The sequence below is a fragment of the Hyperolius riggenbachi genome, chromosome 6, assembly GCF_040937935.1.
Source record: "Hyperolius riggenbachi isolate aHypRig1 chromosome 6, aHypRig1.pri, whole genome shotgun sequence".
NCBI classification, from domain to species: domain Eukaryota; kingdom Metazoa; phylum Chordata; class Amphibia; order Anura; family Hyperoliidae; genus Hyperolius; species Hyperolius riggenbachi.
In genome coordinates, this window is record NC_090651.1 from 156,499,251 (window position 1) to 156,518,190 (window position 18,940).

An 18,940-nucleotide genomic window follows, 5' to 3' on the forward strand; every position below is an offset into this window, starting at 1 on the left:
AGGCTTGTGCCATTAACAGTGCAAGAATGGCAGCAATTAAATATTCCCCTTGAAAATCAATAGGTGAATTTTGATTGGCTTTTTTAGGCTCCACCCACTTTTCTGAATATTAATTCCAGTCATCCAGTGACCAACTGGGCAAAGTTTGAGAACCCTACCATAAACAGTGTAAGAATGGTTGCAGTTTACATTTTCCCAGTGACATTTGTATTTGTCTCCGCCCACTGATGACCCAGAATTGCCCGGGTATGTATTTGGCTGGTGTTGGCTGTGTGCACTTTTTCTAACCCTAACACACAATTACTCAATGACCACGTTTGTGAGCTTTGCAATCTTTGGCATCAATAATTTGCATTGAAATGAAACAAATCTGATTGGCTACTTGTGGCTCTTTTCTGAATTTGAACCCCAGTCACCCAATGAAGAACTGTACCAGGTTTGAGGCTAGTGCCATTAACAGTACACGAATGGCAGCAATTAAATATTCCCCTTGAAAATCAATAAGTGAATTTTGAGTGGCTTTTGAAGGCTCCACCCACTTTTCTGAATATTAATTCCAGTCACCCAGTGACCAACTGTGCAAAGTTTGAGAACCCTACCATTAACAGTGTAAGAATGGCTGCAGTTTACATTTTTCCCAGTGAAATTTGTATTTGTCTCCGCCCACTTTTTGGGTATGGGGATAAAAAGTATCATATATGTTATTCCAGGTAATGTACTATGTGTCTGCCAAATTTCATTCAAATCTGTTCAGCCATTGTTGTGTGATTGAGTAACAAACATCCCAACATCCAAACTTTCACATTTATAATATTAGTGAGATATATATTTGGAGAAATAGATTTTTCTTTTTTTCAGTTTTCTAAACACAAACATGAATTACCTTGTAAGTGGACCTGAACTCTTGCACAGGACAAAAGGAAAACAGAGAAATGCACTCTGTATGTATTTAGAGTTTAGCCTGTCTAATTCCCCCTCATCTATGTGTAATCATAAATTTTAATTTGATCTCTCCCCTGGGTCATCTGACTGCCACGGCAGATAAGGCAGATAAGATCATTTGAAAGCACAGGATGTTAACAATATGTCTCCTTTCATGAAAGCAGGAAGCAAAAACGGGCCAGATTTATTTCAGGATTTGTATCAGCTGTAACATTGAAAAGTTTTACTTTAACCACTTCGCATCCAGACCTTGTTTTCCCCTTAATGACCAGAGCAGTTTTGACGCTTTAGCGGTGTCCCTGTTTAATCACCAATAACTTCATCTGTACTCGTGCCACATAAATGATCTATATATCTTTTTTTCCAAAACAAACTAAGCTTTCATTGGGGGGTATTTGGTCCCAAGTAAAATGTTCCTCTCTATGCATGTTAATGGGAAAAGGGGGGGGGGGGATAAAAAAAATGCAGTATTTCTCAATTTTGACCAATTTCTGTTTAAAAACAAAAAGTGCGATTGACATAAAAACTGTGCCACCAGTTAAAGTCGCCCCAGTATAGATATCCAGATGTGTCCCCAGTATCACCCCACCCCCCCAGTATAGCCAGATGTGTCCCCAATATCAGCCCCCCCCAGCATAGCCAGATGAGTCCCCTGTGTTTGCCACCCCCAGAATAGATTGACAGATGCACCCCCAGGAATAGTGCCCCTCTTTATAGCCAGATGTGTCCCCGGATCAGGATTACCCCCATTATGGCCAGATGTACACCCAGGATTAGCGCTGCCCCCCCATTATAGCCAAATGTGCCTCCAGTATTAAGGTGTGCCCCCCCAGGTGCCCAGATGTGCAAAATTTGTAAATCCCCCTCCCCTTGGTTACTCAGATGTCCCCCAGTAAATATGTATGCCCCCTTTGCATATCCCCCTTTCCTCCCCCCAAGAATCTATAGCCAGATGCCCCCCCCATCAGGCAGCCCCCTCCGTGCAGAGATAGTTAAAAAAAATACACAAGCAAGCAGTCTCACTCACCTACCTCGGTCCTGCGTCTATCCTGAAGCCTGATCCTCCGATCCCCGCTCTGCAGTCAGCCGCATATTACCGGTAACCCGGGTCCCGGCTTGATGACGTCCTGCAGAGCGGTAATCGGAGGATCAGGCTTCAGGATAGTCGCAGGACCTAGGTAGGTGAGTGTGGCTGCTTGCTTGTGCATTTTTTAAACTATTTGTGCGCCGAGGGAGACAAGTGAAGGATCGCTGCAGTTCACTACTACAGCGATCGTTTATGGGAGGGGGGTGGACTAATTGGCCAAAAGGGAACATGTCCCTTCCACCAATTAGTATTGCAGCTGACACAGTGCCGGAGGGTGTGCTCTAAAGAGCACCCGACCATGCACAGTAAGGCTGCAGCCAGGTCAGTATATCTATGTCGCTGTGGCTTGGAGGGCGCCACAGCTGATGTAGATATACTGTAGTGGTGGGGAAAGTGGTTAAAGGTTATTATGCTGTTGTGTATATTTTAGAGCAGAGAGGAAGTTCTGAGTTCTGGCCTGCATTATTAAAGTGGAATATATATATATATATATATATATATATATATATATATATATATATATATATATACATATAGTGGGATGCGAAAGTTTGGGAAACCTTGTTGATCGTCATGATTTTCCTGTATAAATCGTTGGTTGTTACAATAAAAAATGTAATTTAAGTATATCATATAGGAGACACACACACAGTGATATTTGAAAATTGAAATGAAGTTTATTGGATTTACAGAAAATGTGCAATAATTGTTTGAATAAAATTAGGCAGGTGCACAAATCTGGGCACTGTTGTCATTTTATTGATTCCAAAACCTTCAGTCACTAATTATTGGAACTCATATTGGCTTGGTGAGCTCAGTCACCCCTGACCTACATACACAGGTAAATCCAATTATGAAAAAGAGTATTTAAGGGGGGTCAATTGTAAGTTTCCCTCCTCTTTTAATTTTCTCTGAAGAGTAACAACATGGGGATCTCAAAACAACTCTCAAATGACCTGAAGACAAAGATTGTTCACCATCATGGTTTAGGGGAAGTATACAGAAAGCTGTCTCAGAGTTTTCAGCTGTCTGTTTCCACAGTTAGGAACATATTGAGGAAATGGAAGACCACAGGCTCAGTTCAAATTAAGGCTCAAAGACCAAGAAAAATCTCGGATAGACAGAAGCAACAAATTGTGAGAACAGTCAGTCAACCCACAGACCAGCACCAAAGACCCACAACATCATCTTGCTGCAGATGGAGTCACTGTGCATCGTTCAACCATTCGGTGCACTTTACACTGCTGTATGTGAGAGTGATGCAGAGGAAGCCTTTTCTCTGACCACAGCACAAACAGAGCCTCTTGAGGTATGCTAAAGCACATTTGGACAAGCCAGCTTCATTTTGGAATAAGGTGCTGTGGATCGATGAAACTAAAATTGAATTATTTGGGCATAACAAGGGGCTTTATGCATGGAGGAAAAACAACACAGCGTTCCAAGAAAAACACCTGCTACCTAAGTAAAATATGGTGCTGGTTAAATGACCCTAAACACTGCTCAAAATCCACTAAGGCATTCATGCAGAGGAACAAGTACACTGTTCTGGAATGGCTATCTCAGTCCCTATACCTGAATATAATTGAAAGTCTGTTAAAGAGAGCTGTCTATGCTCAGAAACCATCAAACCTGAATGAACTAGAGATGTTTTGTAAAGAGGAATGGTCCAAAATACCTCTAACCAGAATCCAGACTCTCGTTGGAACCTACAGGGAGCGTTTAGAGGCTGTAATTTCTGCAAAATGAGGATCAACTACAGTAGTTTGCAAAAGTATTCAGCCCCCTTGAAGTTTTCCACATCTTGTCATATTACTGCCACAAACATGAATCAATTTTATTGGAATTCCATGTGAAAGACCAATACAAAGTGATGTACATGTGAGAAGTGTAATGAAAATCATACATGATTCCAAACATTTAAAAAAAAAATAACTCAGCCCCCTGAGTCAATACTTTGTAGAAACACCTTTTGCTGCAATTACAGCTGCCAGTCTTTTAGGGTATGTCTCTACTGAAATCCTTTCCCATCCTTCTTTGCAAAACAGCTCCAGCTCAGTCAGATTAGATGTACAGCGTTTGTGAACAGCAGTTTTCAGATCTTGCCACAGATTCTCGATTGGATTTAGATCTGGACTTTGACTGGGCCATTCTAACCAATGGATATGTTTTGTTTTAAACCATTCCATTGCTGCCCTGGCTTTATGTTTAGGGTCATTGTCCTGCTGGAAGGTGAACCTCCACCCCAGTCTCAAGTCTTTTTGCAAACTCCAAGAGGTTTTCTTCCAAGATTCCCCTGTATTTGGCTCCATCCATCTTCCCATCAACTCTGACCAGCTTCCCTGTCCCTGCTGAAGAGAAGCACCCCCAGAGCATGATGCTGCCACCACCATATTTGACAGTGGGGATGGTGTGTTCAGAGTGATATGCAGTGTTAGTTTTCCGCCACACATAGCGTTTGGCATTTTGGCCAAAAAGTTCCATTTTGGTCTGATCTGACCAGAGCACCTTCTTCCACATGTTTGCTGTGTCCCCCACATGGCTTGTTGCAAACTGCAAACAGGACTTCTTATGCTTTTCTGTTATTAATGGTCTTCTTCTTGCCACTCTTCCATAAAGGCCAACTTTGTGCAGTGCACAACTAATAGTTGTCCTATGGACAGATTCCCCCACCTGAGCTGTAGATCTCTGCAGCTCATCCAGAGTCACCATGGGCCTCTTGACTGCATTTCTGGGCAGCGGTCTCCTTGTTCGGCCTGTGAGTTTAGGTGGATGGCCTTGTCTTGGTAGGTTTACAGTTGTGCCATACTCCTTCCATTTCTGAATGATCGCTTGAACAGTGCTCCTTGAGATGTTCAAAGGCTTTGGAATTTTTTTGTAGCCTAAGCCTGCTTGAAATTTTTCAATAACTTTATCCCTGACCTGTCTGGTGTGTTCTTTGGACTTCATGGTGTTGTTGCTCCCAATATTCTCTTAGACAACCTCTGAGGCCGTCACAGAGCAGCAGTATTTGTACTGACATTAGATTACACACAGGTGCACTCTATTTAGTCATTAGCACTCATCAGGCAATATCTATGGGCAACTGACTGCACTCAGACCAAAGGGGGCTGAATAATTACGCACACCCCACTTTTTAGTTATTTATTTGTAAAAAATGTTTGGAATCATATATGATTTTCGTTCCACTTCTCACATGTACACCACTTTGTATTGGTCTATCATGTGGAATTCCAATAAAATTGATTCTTGTTTGTGGCAGTAATATGACAAAATGTGGAAAACTTCAAGGAGACTGAATACTTTTGCAAACCACTGTAAATATTGATTTCATTTTTTTTTGTGGTGCCCAAATTTATGCACCTGTCTAATTTTATTTAAACAATTATTGCACACTTTCTGCAAATCCAATAACCTTAATCTCACTCAAATATCACGGTGTGTATCTCCTATATGTTATATTTAACTGACATTTTTCTTCGTAACAACCAACGATTTATGCAGGAAAATCATGACGATTAACAATGGCCTCCAACTTTTGCATCTCACTATCTCACTATATATATATATATATATATATATATATATATATATATATATATATATATATATATATATATATATATATATATATATATATATATCTGTATGACACTAACTTTCACAACTTACTTTTGGGTCATTTACAATTATCCACATATTAGTAAGTTCAGAAGGATTTATGTAATGGGAGGTAATAAGCTTACGATAGCTACAGGGATCAAACGCAACTCGATAATTGTTAAACAGAAAACTATTAGGAGGGTGTGTTATTTGTATTCCTTCCTTGTCTAGACAAATTCCAACAAAAACATCTTCAAGGTAAACAAATTTGACTTTAAATGAAGCTCTTAATATCTTTGTGGCAATATCTCCAGAAAACACATAGCCAGTCCCCGAGCAAAAACTTGGGTAGACGCCACCTGGATAGAGAGAATATGGCATGTGCCATTTACTGTCTTTGTTTCTGTGAGGTTGGTGATTTAGCATGAGATAACCAGTGAAATAGTTTTCTTTGGCAGCAGAATGTCCTAAAAAGTCCACTAAGTAATTTGTATTCACAAACATATCACTGTCTGTCTTCATGACATACTGGGCTCCTGGGCAGTAGTTGGCAACCCAGTCTATTCCCATCATGGTTTTAATGGTCAAGTTTTTATATGTATCCTGGAAACCCATCTGTATTATATCATGGTATTGTTCACTTTCCTCTCCAATGATGTTGTGGTCCAGAGTGCTGTCAGTGCCCAGCAAGAATAGACGTACAATAGGCTTGCCGGTAACAAAGGATTCATTTCCCCATGTTTTTCTTATCGCTTTTCTGTTTTCCACTTCTGCTGCAACAGTTGCAATGATTAGTACTAAAAATGGGTTTAAATTCTTACATTTGAGTCGCTCATTAATTATGTATGGATAGTAATTGATGTTTATATATCCTTTAGGAGGTGCTGACCTGTTCATAGGAATTTGATGAAAACTTTTTCTGATCGATTCAAATAAACCTTGACCAGGTATAGCCATTTTATGAAGGTCTTTAAAATTATCAATTTTCATAGTTTTTGATAAAGGAATTAAATGAAATTGATTGTAAACTATGTAAATAACAAAGATAGTACAAGAAACAATAAGGTATATTAATAGCAAAATAAATGTCTTTATGGAACAAAATGACATTTTTTTATGTATCGCCATCATGGATATTTGGCATGTGGTTTCTGAAGGTGCTCTTGTTGTCATTGTTCAACACAGGTAACTTCCAATTTTCAATGATTTAAATGATTATCGTCTAAAAAAAAAAGCAAATATTCTAGTAAACATTTAACTTCACAACTTTGTGGTAGTAGTAATAGTAGTAGTAGTAATAGTTGTAGTAGTAGTAGTGGTATTTAGTGGTAGTAGTAGTTGTAGTAGTGATAGTAGTAGTGGTAGTTGTAGTAGTAGTAGTAGTAGTTGTAGTAGTAGTAGTAGTGGTAGTAGTAGTAGTAGTTGTAGTAGTGATAGTAGTAGTAGTAGTGGTAGTTTTAGTAGTAGTAGTAGTATGACAATTCACTAAGGACATTTAAACATTCAATTTTGCGTCCTATTAAAATGCCAAGGAAGTCACATTGGTACAGTCGTTGGTAGTGTGTTGATATGATACCGTAAATACCATTTTTTTCTGATTTCCAACATATCCAACAACAAATGGATATACTTATCTAGCACTTTCACATTCAAAAAAACACTATCGTGAAAAAAATAGGCAGTTAAAATCTGACAAAACCAACAGGTTTTGGGCCAGTCCATCTCCTCATGGGGGATTCTCAGGGTTTCCTTTGTTTTCAACAGCATTTCCTGAACAGCAGTTGCAAAGTCAAACTGACACAATAGTGTGTGAGTAGGGAGGCTGGCTGGTATCTTACTAGTTTGGCAGTTAAACTGCTGTTCAGGAAATGCTGTTGAAAAGAAGGAAAACCCCCAGAAGCCCCCAGGATGAGATGGACTGGCCCAAAATCTGTTGGTTCTGTCAGATTTTAACTGCCTACTTTTTTTGCGATAGTTGTCCTTTAAAGTGAACCTTAAAGAGGAACTCCAGTGAAAATAATTTAATAAAAAAAGTGCTTCATTTTTACAATAATTATGTATAAATGATTTAGTCAGTGTTTGCTCATTGTAAAATCTTTCCTCTCCCAGATTCACATTCTGACATGTATTACATGGTGACATTGTTACTGTGGGCAAGTTATGTAGCTGTTTCTAGCTGCTCTGGCTGTTACAGACAGCTTTAAACAGCCATTTCCTGTCTGTGAACATTGTTACATTGTGGCAGTTTGCCCAGAGTACCGCGGTATTCAGAGCCTCTTGTGGGAGGGGTTTCAGCACAAAATTAGTCACACAGCGCCCCCTGATGGTCTGTTTGTGAAAATCATTCTATTTCTCATGTAAAAGGGGATATCAGCTACTGATTGGGATAAAGTTCAATTCTTGGTTGGAGTTTCTCTTTAAGTCAACAAAAAAAATGAGTTTTACTCACCTGGGGCTTCCCTCAGCCCCCTGTAGCTGATCGGTGCCCTCGCCGTGTCTCTCTGATCCTCCCATCCCCGCCGGCGGCTACTTCCGGTTTCGCCATCAGGACCCGACAGGCTGGGAACGCAAGTGATTCTTTGTGTTCCCAGCCACAATATCGCCCCCTACACTGCTATTGCGGCAAGAATCACTCGCGTTCCCAGCCTGTCGGGTCCTGATGGCAAAACCGGAAGTAGCCGCTGGTGGGGACAGGTGGATCAGAGAGACATGGCGAGGGCACCGATCAGCTACAGGGGGCTGAGGGAAGCCCCAGGTGAGTAAAACTCATTTTTTTTTGTTGACTTAAAGGAATACTTAAGTGAAAAAACAATGATCTTTACTCACCCGGGGCATCCCTCAGCCCCCTGAAGCTGTATGTGCCCTCGCAGTCCCGCTCCGATCGTCCTGTCCCCGCCGGCGGCTACTTTCAGGTTCGGCAACAGCCGCCGACAGGCTGGAAACGCGGGTGATTCCCCGCGTTCCCAGCCGCCATATCACCATCTATGCTGCTATAGCATATATATATATATATATATATATATATATATATATATATATATATATATATACGCTATAGCAGCATAGAGGGTGATATAGCGTCTGGGAACGCGGAGAATCACCCGCATTCCCATCCTGTCGGCGGCTGTCGACCGAACCCGTAAGTAGCCGCCGACGGGGACAGGACGTACGGAGCGGGGCTGTGAGGGCACCATACAGCTTCAGGGGGCTGAGGGATGCCCCCGTGAGTAAAGATCATTTTTTTTTTCACTTAAGTATTCCTTTAAGTGCCTCTTTAAGCATCTCTTGGATTCTCATAGTAAACTTAATAACAGGGCACCTGTCTTCTGAACCTTTATTTCAAAAGCAATTCCACTTTTCTTATCTGCGCTACTTTGCTTTGCCTCATCTGGAAAAAGGATGATTTCAATATCTTGCAGAGTCAAGACTAATAAAAACAGTACCACAGAATTTCAGTTACAGTGACTTTGCCTAATTGTGTATGGGGAGATGTTTACTGTAGCTGGCATTTTACCTGACTATTTGAGTGTTTGTGGGGGGAGGGAGGGCATTCTGCATAATGTATTGTTGTGCATGGGATCTGCCTGCTTAATCTAAGAAGAGGTTGTTGAGGAAAAATGCTATTTTGTTAAGCCTCATGTGGCTGTTTGTATATTAGCTAGGACCTTATTTTTGATTCAAGGGTCTTGATACACTAAGACAAATAGCATGCCTTATTAAAGTTAACACACCTTATCAAAGTTAACACGCCTTATCAGAGTAGCATAGCGAACTTATGCCTGTTAATTGGCAATGATGAGAGCTCAACTCATCCTACCCTGAGCCCATGCAGGTTAGTAGCACTCGCTATGCTACTCTGATAAGGCATGTTCACTTTAATAAGGTGTGTTAACTTTGATAAGGTGTGCTATTTGTCTTAGTGAATCAAGCCCAAGGAGAGGTGATTTCATCCTATAAGGTTCTAAAAATATAGGGAACATCTGCATGCACATAAATCAGTCTCATATCTCCAGGGAGCGACAAACTGTACAACTCACATCATTACATAAATTCCTATAACAGAACATAATAAATCCTTCGCAAGCACAGCCCATCTATTTAACCGCCTTGGTGGTATGATTCTTTCCTGATTCTAGGGTCTAAAAGAGGTACAATCTTTGTATGTGCTTTTAGACCCTATAAGCAGGAAAAAATTCTACCGCAGAGAGATCTGCAGCAGCCCCTGCACAGACTCCCCTCCCCAGAATCCAGTGCTGCAATTCTCCTTTCTATCCTCCAGGTGGTGCTCTACCCCTATGGTGATATCTCCATCTGTAATCATGTGACAAACAACAATCTCACCCGAGGGATTGAGAGCCTCTGAGGACCGGAAGAAGACAGGCTTCAAGCTTCCAGATCTATGGTAGATGAGTTACAATAGCCGCTGCACACACGCTGCTTCCCTATACCTCTTGGTGGCTACCCCAGGCCAGGGTCAGGATTGCTGCTTCCAGAATCTTTTTTTCACCCCCAGCCTGGCTTGGGGTTATTGCCAAGGAGGTTAATAGTGCATCATGCGTTTGGGGAGAACAGTTCAATAGTTGCACACTAAGGACTTTCTGTTGGAAATTCATTTGATTACATTTAAAAGAATAGTACTCTTTATACAGCATCACATTGATAGACTTCTTATCATGATCATTGATATTTTAGCACAAAATATTATCCCTCTTTTTGAACACATCTCCATTGCTCAAGAGTCCAGTGAATATGTGCTTTACATTCACAACTTTCCATTTAACTAGTTGATGTAAGGCTTGGATGCAGCTGCTCAGCCATGGAACCCACTCCATTAAGCTCTGTATGGTCTGTTTTCAAGCTAACCTGAAGGCCATAGGAAGTATGGGTTCTGTAGATATTGATTATGGAGAAAGTTGGTGACTTCTGCGCAAGTTGTGCCTCAGTATGTGCTGCAGACTCTGCTCTGTGATTTTACATGGCGTACACCTTTGTAGCTGATTTTTTATTGCTTACCATTGCTTCCACTTTGTTCATATAACAAGACAAGACAAATAACATTTATATTGCACTTTTCTCCTGGAAGACTCAAATCGCATGAGCTGCATCCACTAGGGTGCACTCAGTATGCAGAAGCAGTGTTAGGGAGTCTAGCCCAAGGACTCCTTACTGAATAGGTGCTGGCTTACTGAGCAGGAAGAGCTGTGAAACCAGGTCTCCAGTGTCAGAGGTAGAGCCCTTAGCCATTACACTATCCAACAATAATAGAAGAAAATTGGTGTCGCCAAGAACATGCCCGATCGACAAAGCAACCCATTTCAGGCCAAAATCGGATATGCTGCGAGATGTCGGGCCATCGTGGTTGATCGGTGGTAACAGTGAACAATATCAGGACAAGTGACAAACACGTCAAAACCCCTGGCACTGTTCGCCTAGTATGTAAATGCAGCCCCATATGTGCATTTATACATTACCTGTCCTATGTTGCCCACCTCACGGTGCCCATCCATCTTTGGAATCCCACTCCTCTACAGTGTGACCTCACACATGTGCCACATGCTATACGCTGGCAGCGTGTATAGTGCAAATAGAGGAGTGGGATTTTGAAGACGGATGGGCACCATGCGGTGGGCGAGATATGACAGGTAATATATAAATGCACACATGGGGGGAGTACATTTATACACTATGGAGGCAGCGGCGGATGCAGCCTATTCCGGAGAGAGTTCATGCTGAGAATGTTTAGGAATTGGCCTGTGGTGTATGGACAGACGACAGATCTCGCTCTAATTAGATTCGATCAGAGAGAGATCTGTCTCTTGGTCGATTATGCCCATCATCGCTAGATGTATGGGCACATTTTCAGTTCACTGTGGAATATTAAATAGCAAGGACATGTTATAGATGGACTTATTGCACAGGTGGATTCATATCATGCTAACATGATTGAATTCACTGAGCTCCTGAGAATTAACTATTATTTAAAAAAAAATTCTAGAACTCTTCTGCATGAATAAGTGTTTGATGTTAAATATTTGTGGTCATACCCTGCTGCATTTGCACAAGATTACTCCTGGGTTATCTCCGGATTGTACCAGATGTGCCTCTGGTTTTGCACCTCCTGGTACTTTTGACCACATGTTTTGGATTTGTCTTGTTTTATCTCCCTATTGGGATGAAGTCGATGAATCTATCCAATTGGCCCACTATCTTCCCAAGTCCACTATCTCCTAGAGTAGTGTTCTGTGGACTGATAGATTTGGAGCATCTCTGGAGATGTCAGAAAACACTAGTCAATGTTCTATGCCATTATGCAAAGACGGTGATTGCTCTCCACGAGAATTGTCCTCAGGCTTCTTCTAGTAAGATTTGGATATAGGCTGTCTATAATGCCATTCCAATGTATAAGATCTCGAATGTGACCAGAAACTGCTCTACTAAACTTAATAAAATCTGAGATCAATTGATTAAGATCCATGTCCCTGAACTATTGGTTTAATTGACTTTGTGAGGTTTGACATTGTTTCTAGTTTGACATTGTGCACCCATGTACCATTGTGGTGTCACGTGGGTGCACACATCACCCTCCCCCCCCCCCCCCCACATCCATTCCCTCTTCTCCTTTCTTGTTCTTCTTCTTTTCTCTCATCATTTTCTGTTTCACCCTCTCTCTTTCCTGCTTCTCTTTCTGCATCTTCCTCCTTTAGATCCTTCTTCTTTTCTCTTCTCTTTTCCGTGCTCGAGCCAACGGTTTGGCTCTAAGTTAACATGTGCTGGTTTGAACAATTTATACAAATGTTGGCCTCCAGTTCTCAGAATGTGCTGCTTGGACTATATTTTGTTATAATTTTGGGGATCAGCTACTTCATTTTTATATACTCAATTCTCTTTACTATATCCTGCCTACCATGTTGTACTTCAGCCTAAACCATGTATAATGGTTTGCATGTACAGTGCTGCCCATAATTATTCATACCCCTGGCAAATTTTGACTTAAAGTTACTTTTATTCAACCAGCAAGTAATTTTTGATGGGAAAAAAACATAGGTGTCTCCCAAAAGATAATAAGACAATGTACAAGAGGCATTATTGTGGGAAAAAAAACATTTCTCAGCCTTTATTTACATTTGAGCAAAAAGTGTCCAGTCCAGAATTATTCATACCCTTCTCAATAATCAATAGAAAAGCCTTTATTGGCTGTTGTTACAACAATCAAATGTTTCCTATAACTGTAGACCAGCTTTTTGCATGTCTCCACAGGCATTTTTGCCAATTTATCTTTAGCACTGAGCTCCAAATCTTTCAGGTTGGAGGATCTTCTTGCCATCACCCTGATCTGTAGCTCCCTCCAGAGATTCTCAGTAGGTTTCAAGTCAGGACTCTGGCTGGGCCACTCCAAAATGTTAATGTTGTGTCTGCTAACCATTTCTTCACCACTTTTGCTGTGTGTTTTGGGTCATTGTCATGCTGAAATGTCCACTGGTGTCCAAGGCCAAATTTCTCTGCAGACTGCCTGATATTGTCATTGAGAATCCTCATGTATTGCTCTTTTTTCATGGAGCCATTTAATGTGATTAGATTCCCTGGTCCATTCGCTGAACCCCAAAGCATTAGGTTCCCATTACCATGTTTGACAGTGGGGATGGTGTTCTTTGGGTTGAAGGCGTCTCCTTTTTTACGCCAAATTAAGGAAACACCATTGTGACCAAACAATTCAATTTTTGTTTCCTCTGACCATTACACAGCAGACCAGAAGTCTTCTTCTTTGTCCAGATGAGCATTTGCAAAGGCCAAGCAAGCTGTTGAGTATCATACCCGGAGAAGTAGTGTCCTCCTTGGTCTGCATCCGTGAAACCCAGCAGTGTGCAGTGTCTGTTGGATTGTCTGCTTTAAGACATTGCCACCAGCATAGCCCATATTCACCAGGATGGCTTTGGTGGTGATCCTTGGATTCTTTTTCACCTCTCTCACTATCCTCCTGGCCAGCACAGGTGTCACTTTTGTCTTCCGACCACGTCCTCTGAGATTTTCCACTGTGCAGAAGAGCTTGTATTTTGTAAGAATATGTTGCACTGTAGCCACTGGAACTTGAAAATATTTTGAAATGGCCTTGTAGTCCTTTCCTGACTTGTGAGCAGTGAGCAGCCACAATGCGCAGCCGCAGGTCCTCACTGAGTTCCTTTGTCTTAGCCATGACTGTCCACAAACCAACTGTAGAGAGCTGCTGTTTTTCCCTTTTGAGTTGATTAAAACAGCTGTTCCCAATTAATCAGGGAAATTAGAATGCTTTAGAACTGCTTGGACTATTTGAAATGGTATAGAACTTTAAATTTTCCCACAGACTTTGACAGTTTTTGAAGGGTATGAATAGTTTTGAACTGGACACTTTTTGCTCAAATGTAAATAAAAGCTGAGAAATGTTTTGTTTTTTTCCACAATAATGCCTTGTGTACATCGTCTTATTATCGTTTGGGAGACACCTATGCCATTTCTCATCAAAAAATTACTTGCTGGTTGATTAAAAGTAACTTTAAGTCAAAATTTGCCAAGGGTATGAATAATTATGGGCAGCACTGTATATGCTCGTATAATGCAAATGCGTGTATTATCCTTTGTTTGTAATCAATAACATTTTATTGTTAAAAATATATATTTTTGTGGCTGTGTAAGTGATTGGAACACCTGAATTCAATTATTTGGGGGTTGTCTTAATACTTTAGTATATTTATAATGGTGTACTTTTGTGTACTTACAATAGTGTATGTGAATGGGCTTACAGTAAAACATGGCCCTTTTGTTTGCCCATTAGTCAACTGACATCCAGGGCAGTAATAATCGGGAAAAGAGGACCTAATGTGAATTGAGCCTCAGAGGGAATTCCTTGACTTTGAAGACAGCAGTCAGCACCTAGTAAGATGTGTTGAAGCAAAGGAAAATATACTGTAGTCTGTAAATTGATGCATTAGCTATAACATACTTATAGGACAACTGAAGTGAGAGAGATATCGAGGATGCCATTTAAGCAATACCAGTTGCCTGGTTGCCCTGCAGATCCTCTGCCTCTAATACTTTCAGCCATAGACCCTGAACAAGCATGCAGATCCGATGTTTCGGACATTATTGTCAGAACTGACAAGATTAGCTACATGTTTGCTTCTGGTGTTATTCAGACACTACTGCAGCCAAATAGATCAGCAGGACTGCCGGGAAACTGGTATATTGTTTTAAATGAAATAAATATGGCAGCCACCATATCCCTCTCGCTACAGTTGTCCTTTAAAAGCAAAATATTGCTCATCTACAGCTCATTTTCAACAAAGAGTATCATAAGCCACCACCGAACCATCCTAAAATAATAAGCATGGATGCCATATTTTGAACTCAGCAATACAGTATAAAGAGTTTGGGAGTTTATGAATGTTTAATGAGTCATTACTTATTATTTATGTGGAATGTTCAGTCTTGTTAAATGCCTCATTTGTAATGATTTGATGATATGTTCCATCTTATAAAACTATTGCACAAAGGAACTATGCACACTGTAATATCAAACTGATAAGTTGAAATTATTGACTAAATATGATTGGTGTTGATCAAGTGTGATTCAGTTGCATCAAATAGATCATTTTAAAACTTTTAAATGATCACTTTAAATTATTATTTTCTGATAAAAATAATTTAAAAATTGCATTCAATTTGCAGGTGTGTGGCCAGCATACATTTCAACCACTTTGTTGAACCTGGTGGTAAGGAAATACTCAGAATCATTTTGTCTTTGCCATCTTTTTGATACTCTTTTAATTACAGAGTGCTGAAAAATTATTCTAAACAGAAGATGAAAAAATGATCTCCTACAGGAAAACATAGGAAAAAAGGTAAATTGATTATGGGCAAACTGTCTAGAATATTTACTTATCATACATTTAGAAGGTCTCTAAAGCACAATGTTCAGCAAGTGCACTGTCAATATGCTTGTTAGGTTTCCTCACAATATAGGCTGCATTTTATTGCTGTAACCTTTTGGTCTAGACCTATTGTTATCAGACTATTCATGCCTCTCATAGATTTAGTTGTGCGTTCTCATGTAAGAAAATATACTGTGATACTCAAGGTTGAAATGTTCTCAAGTCTGCATGTAAAGTTAATATTCATTGAATAACCATGGCTACTTGTCTGACGTTAAGTGATAAAAATACCTTTTCTAAAAGAATAAAAGCTTTTGTGACCTACACAGGAAATAGACCTGGCATAATATTGCTACAGAAAACCAATTTCTTTCATACATCTACGAAAAGGAACTACGAGTATCAATTTTTATACATCCAACCGTCCCTTCCAGGAGGATCAGAGAAATATTGACTTAATTACATGAACGCTTGAAAATGCACACCTAGTTTTATTTATATTAAAAGGGAGATATGTGATCATAGCAGATAATAAATAATAGCCACACAATTACAGTAGTTTCCACATATGGACTTTCTGTCAATGTGGTTTCATTCTATGACACTTTCACACCAAAGCCTCCTCCTAAGTCACCTGAAACCTTTGCTGTAATTAAACTTCAAATGAATGTGAAACGTCTTTATATTGAAGTAATAAACAAGCTTCCAACACCTTGTTTCTACTGTTACCTGTTATCGTAGCAATTTTGCTGTGTGGTTTTGGTCTACATGAGAGTTGCCCTCCAGTTGGTGATGCCAGTAGTATGCAGAGAATGGGTAGCATCTGCCATTTCTTGAAGCATGCTGTCCACAGCCACGTCAATCTGCCACCTGTAACAGTTAATTAATTTCGTATCACTTATTTCTTTGTACAAGAAAAGCATCAGTCCTCCCTGGGACAGAAGTGACCGTAAGGCTTGATTCACTTTAGGACCGCTGCTATGAATTTTTGATGGAGCAGGCAGTGGACAAAAATGTATTAACTGAAACCAGCATTCATTTTTCTGTAGATGAGTTCACATTAATACATTTCTAACATGTCAATTTTGTTGTACAATATTTCTGGACAGCAGATTGCATTGCCATTTATTCAATAATGGCGCACAGCCACTCTAAAGTGCGTCTGCAATAGACCACAGCACATCTCTGAAGTACCTTCTTTCACGTTATTCCCAGTGGTGTAGCAATAGGGGATGCAGATGCTGTGACCGCAAAGGGGCCCTTGGGCCAGAACGGCCCAGAAGGGACCCTCCTTCAACCATCTTGTAAGCTTTTATTTGGCGCTATGCTGATAATTAGCACCTATACATGAATTGCATAGTGGTAATCCACAACAAGCTATTTTCTTCACTTTACTTCACTACACTTCTCTGACACTGCAGCTGTCTATGGGCTCCATATCATTAGGGTGCTTGGGGCCCAATTTAAAACTTGCTCTGGGGCCCCAAGCTCCTTAGTTACACCACTGGTTATTCTCTTTTTTTTTTTTTTTTTTTTTTGGTGTTGGCTGCCTGTTGGTGATTTGTTAGTTTTGAGTATACACAGTATTTAATCTGTCTCTGGATGCTACTTTAGAAATATTGGGCTCGATTCACAAAGCGGTGATAACCCAGTTAAAGACTTTAGGCGTGATAACCATTTTTATCATGCCTAAACTCAGTTTAGGCATGATAAGTTTAGGCATGATAAGTTTAGGCATGATAAGTTTAGATAAGTTTAGATCACGCGCGCAAAGTCCCGCACGCAAAGCAGCGCCATTAAACTCTATGCAAAGTGCACCAGACTTTGCTAGCGCAAAACTTTTGATCAGCTGTGCACTGCGGTGCTAACCCAGTTGGTGCTTAAACTTATCACGCCTAAAAACTTATCACACCTAAACTTATCATGCCTAAACTTATCACACCTAAACTTATCACACCTAAACTTATCATGCCTAAACAGAGTTTAGGCGTGATAAAGGGCTTTTCACTAGCGTGCTAACTGTTAGCACCGCTTTGTGAATCAGGCCCATTGTGTTAGAAATAGTTTTATATTGAGAGATGTTGGCAAGTGCTGATGCTACAGTGCTGTCCTCCTGTGCTGTGCCCAGCTGCCCAGCTGACGAGTGATTCTGAGTTATTCTCTGGAAACAATCACTCAATTTCTTGGTAGAAGGGTTCACCTGCAGCTATTCTGCCCCTCTGAGCTCTCAACTTCCTGAACAGATACTTGTTGATTACGCTGTACTCGATCCACAATAAACCCTCACAATAGCAAGCTTCTTGCAAGCAAATTCCTTCCCCGCTGGCACCCATTATTCTCCAGAGTACCACATCCAGCACCGCCTTCTGCCTGTTTACTTTTCCCATGCCGGGGATTGTCACCAACAGCCACCTCTTTACCTATCCTCACCTCACAGTATCAGCATACAATACTCTACTGCCAAAGTGTCTAAACTGTCCTCCTAGCTGCTTTCGCCTAAAGAAACTAGAGCTGCCAGTGCTGTTACAAGAAGGGGGGGTGGGGGGCATTAGAGTGGAGGGGAACAACCTGGCCACTTGGTACCATGTCTTCTGTACCTGCTCACTGGGCCGCTAAATGTTGCTCTCCACCTTAACGGGAAAGCCTTTCTTAGGTTTTAAATATAATTAAGTTGTTGTGGAAGAAGTCCTCATGCTTCCAAGATTTCCTGGAGCAACTGAGAAACAAAAATAGGGAGAGAGAGAGACCAGGGGCCAACATGTGAAGCATGTCTGGTCAATTAGAATGAGTAAAAAAAGTTTATATTTATTTATTGGTTCTTGGTCTTTTGGCTAAGATCAAGTGAAATGAAGTTTATTGGATTTACAGAAGGTGCGCAATAATTGTTTAAATAAAATCAGGCATGTGCATAGATGTGGGCACTGTTGTCATTTTATTGATTCCAAAACCTTCAGAACTAATTATTGGAACTCATATTGGCTTAGTAAGCTCAGTGACCCCTGACCTACATACACAGGTGAATCCAATTATAAGAAAGAGTATTTAAGGGGGTCCGTTGTACGTTTCCCTCCTCTTTTAAATTTCTCTGAAGAGTAGCAACATGGTGGTCTCAAAGCTACTCTCAAATGACCTGAATACAAAGATTGTTCACCGTCATGGTTTAGGGGAAGGATACAGAAAGCTGTCTCAGAGATTGCAGCTGTTTCCACAGTTAGGAACATATTGAGGAAATGGAAGACCACAGACTCCGTTCAAGTTAAGGCTTGAAGCGGCAGGCCAAGAAAAATTTTGGGTAAACAGAAGCGACGAATGGTGAGAACAGTCAGAGTCAACCCACAGACCAGCACCAAAGACCTACAACATCATCTTGCTGCAGATGGAGTCACTGTGCATCGTTCAACCATTGGGT

General features: G+C 40.7%; 1 protein-coding gene and 1 long non-coding RNA gene across 3 annotated transcripts in view; both read right to left on the bottom strand.

Moving 5' to 3' along the window:
• Positions 1 to 5,680: 5,680 nt before the first annotated feature.
• LOC137522081 (beta-1,3-galactosyltransferase 2-like) lies at positions 5,681 to 6,526 on the bottom strand. Its single transcript, XM_068242108.1, has one exon. The coding sequence runs from the start codon at positions 6,524 to 6,526 to the stop codon at positions 5,681 to 5,683; it is 846 nt and encodes a 281-aa protein (XP_068098209.1).
• Positions 6,527 to 6,702: 176 nt separating this feature from the next.
• Positions 6,703 to 18,940, bottom strand: part of LOC137522582 (uncharacterized) — an 84,842-nt gene continuing 72,604 nt past the window's right edge. For both annotated transcript variants that reach the window (XR_011022351.1, XR_011022352.1), the window contains exons 2-3: positions 16,261 to 16,401; positions 6,703 to 6,851 (exon numbers count right to left, since the gene is read on the bottom strand). This is a non-coding gene — a long non-coding RNA (uncharacterized lncRNA). The remainder of the gene's footprint in view (positions 6,852 to 16,260; positions 16,402 to 18,940) is intronic.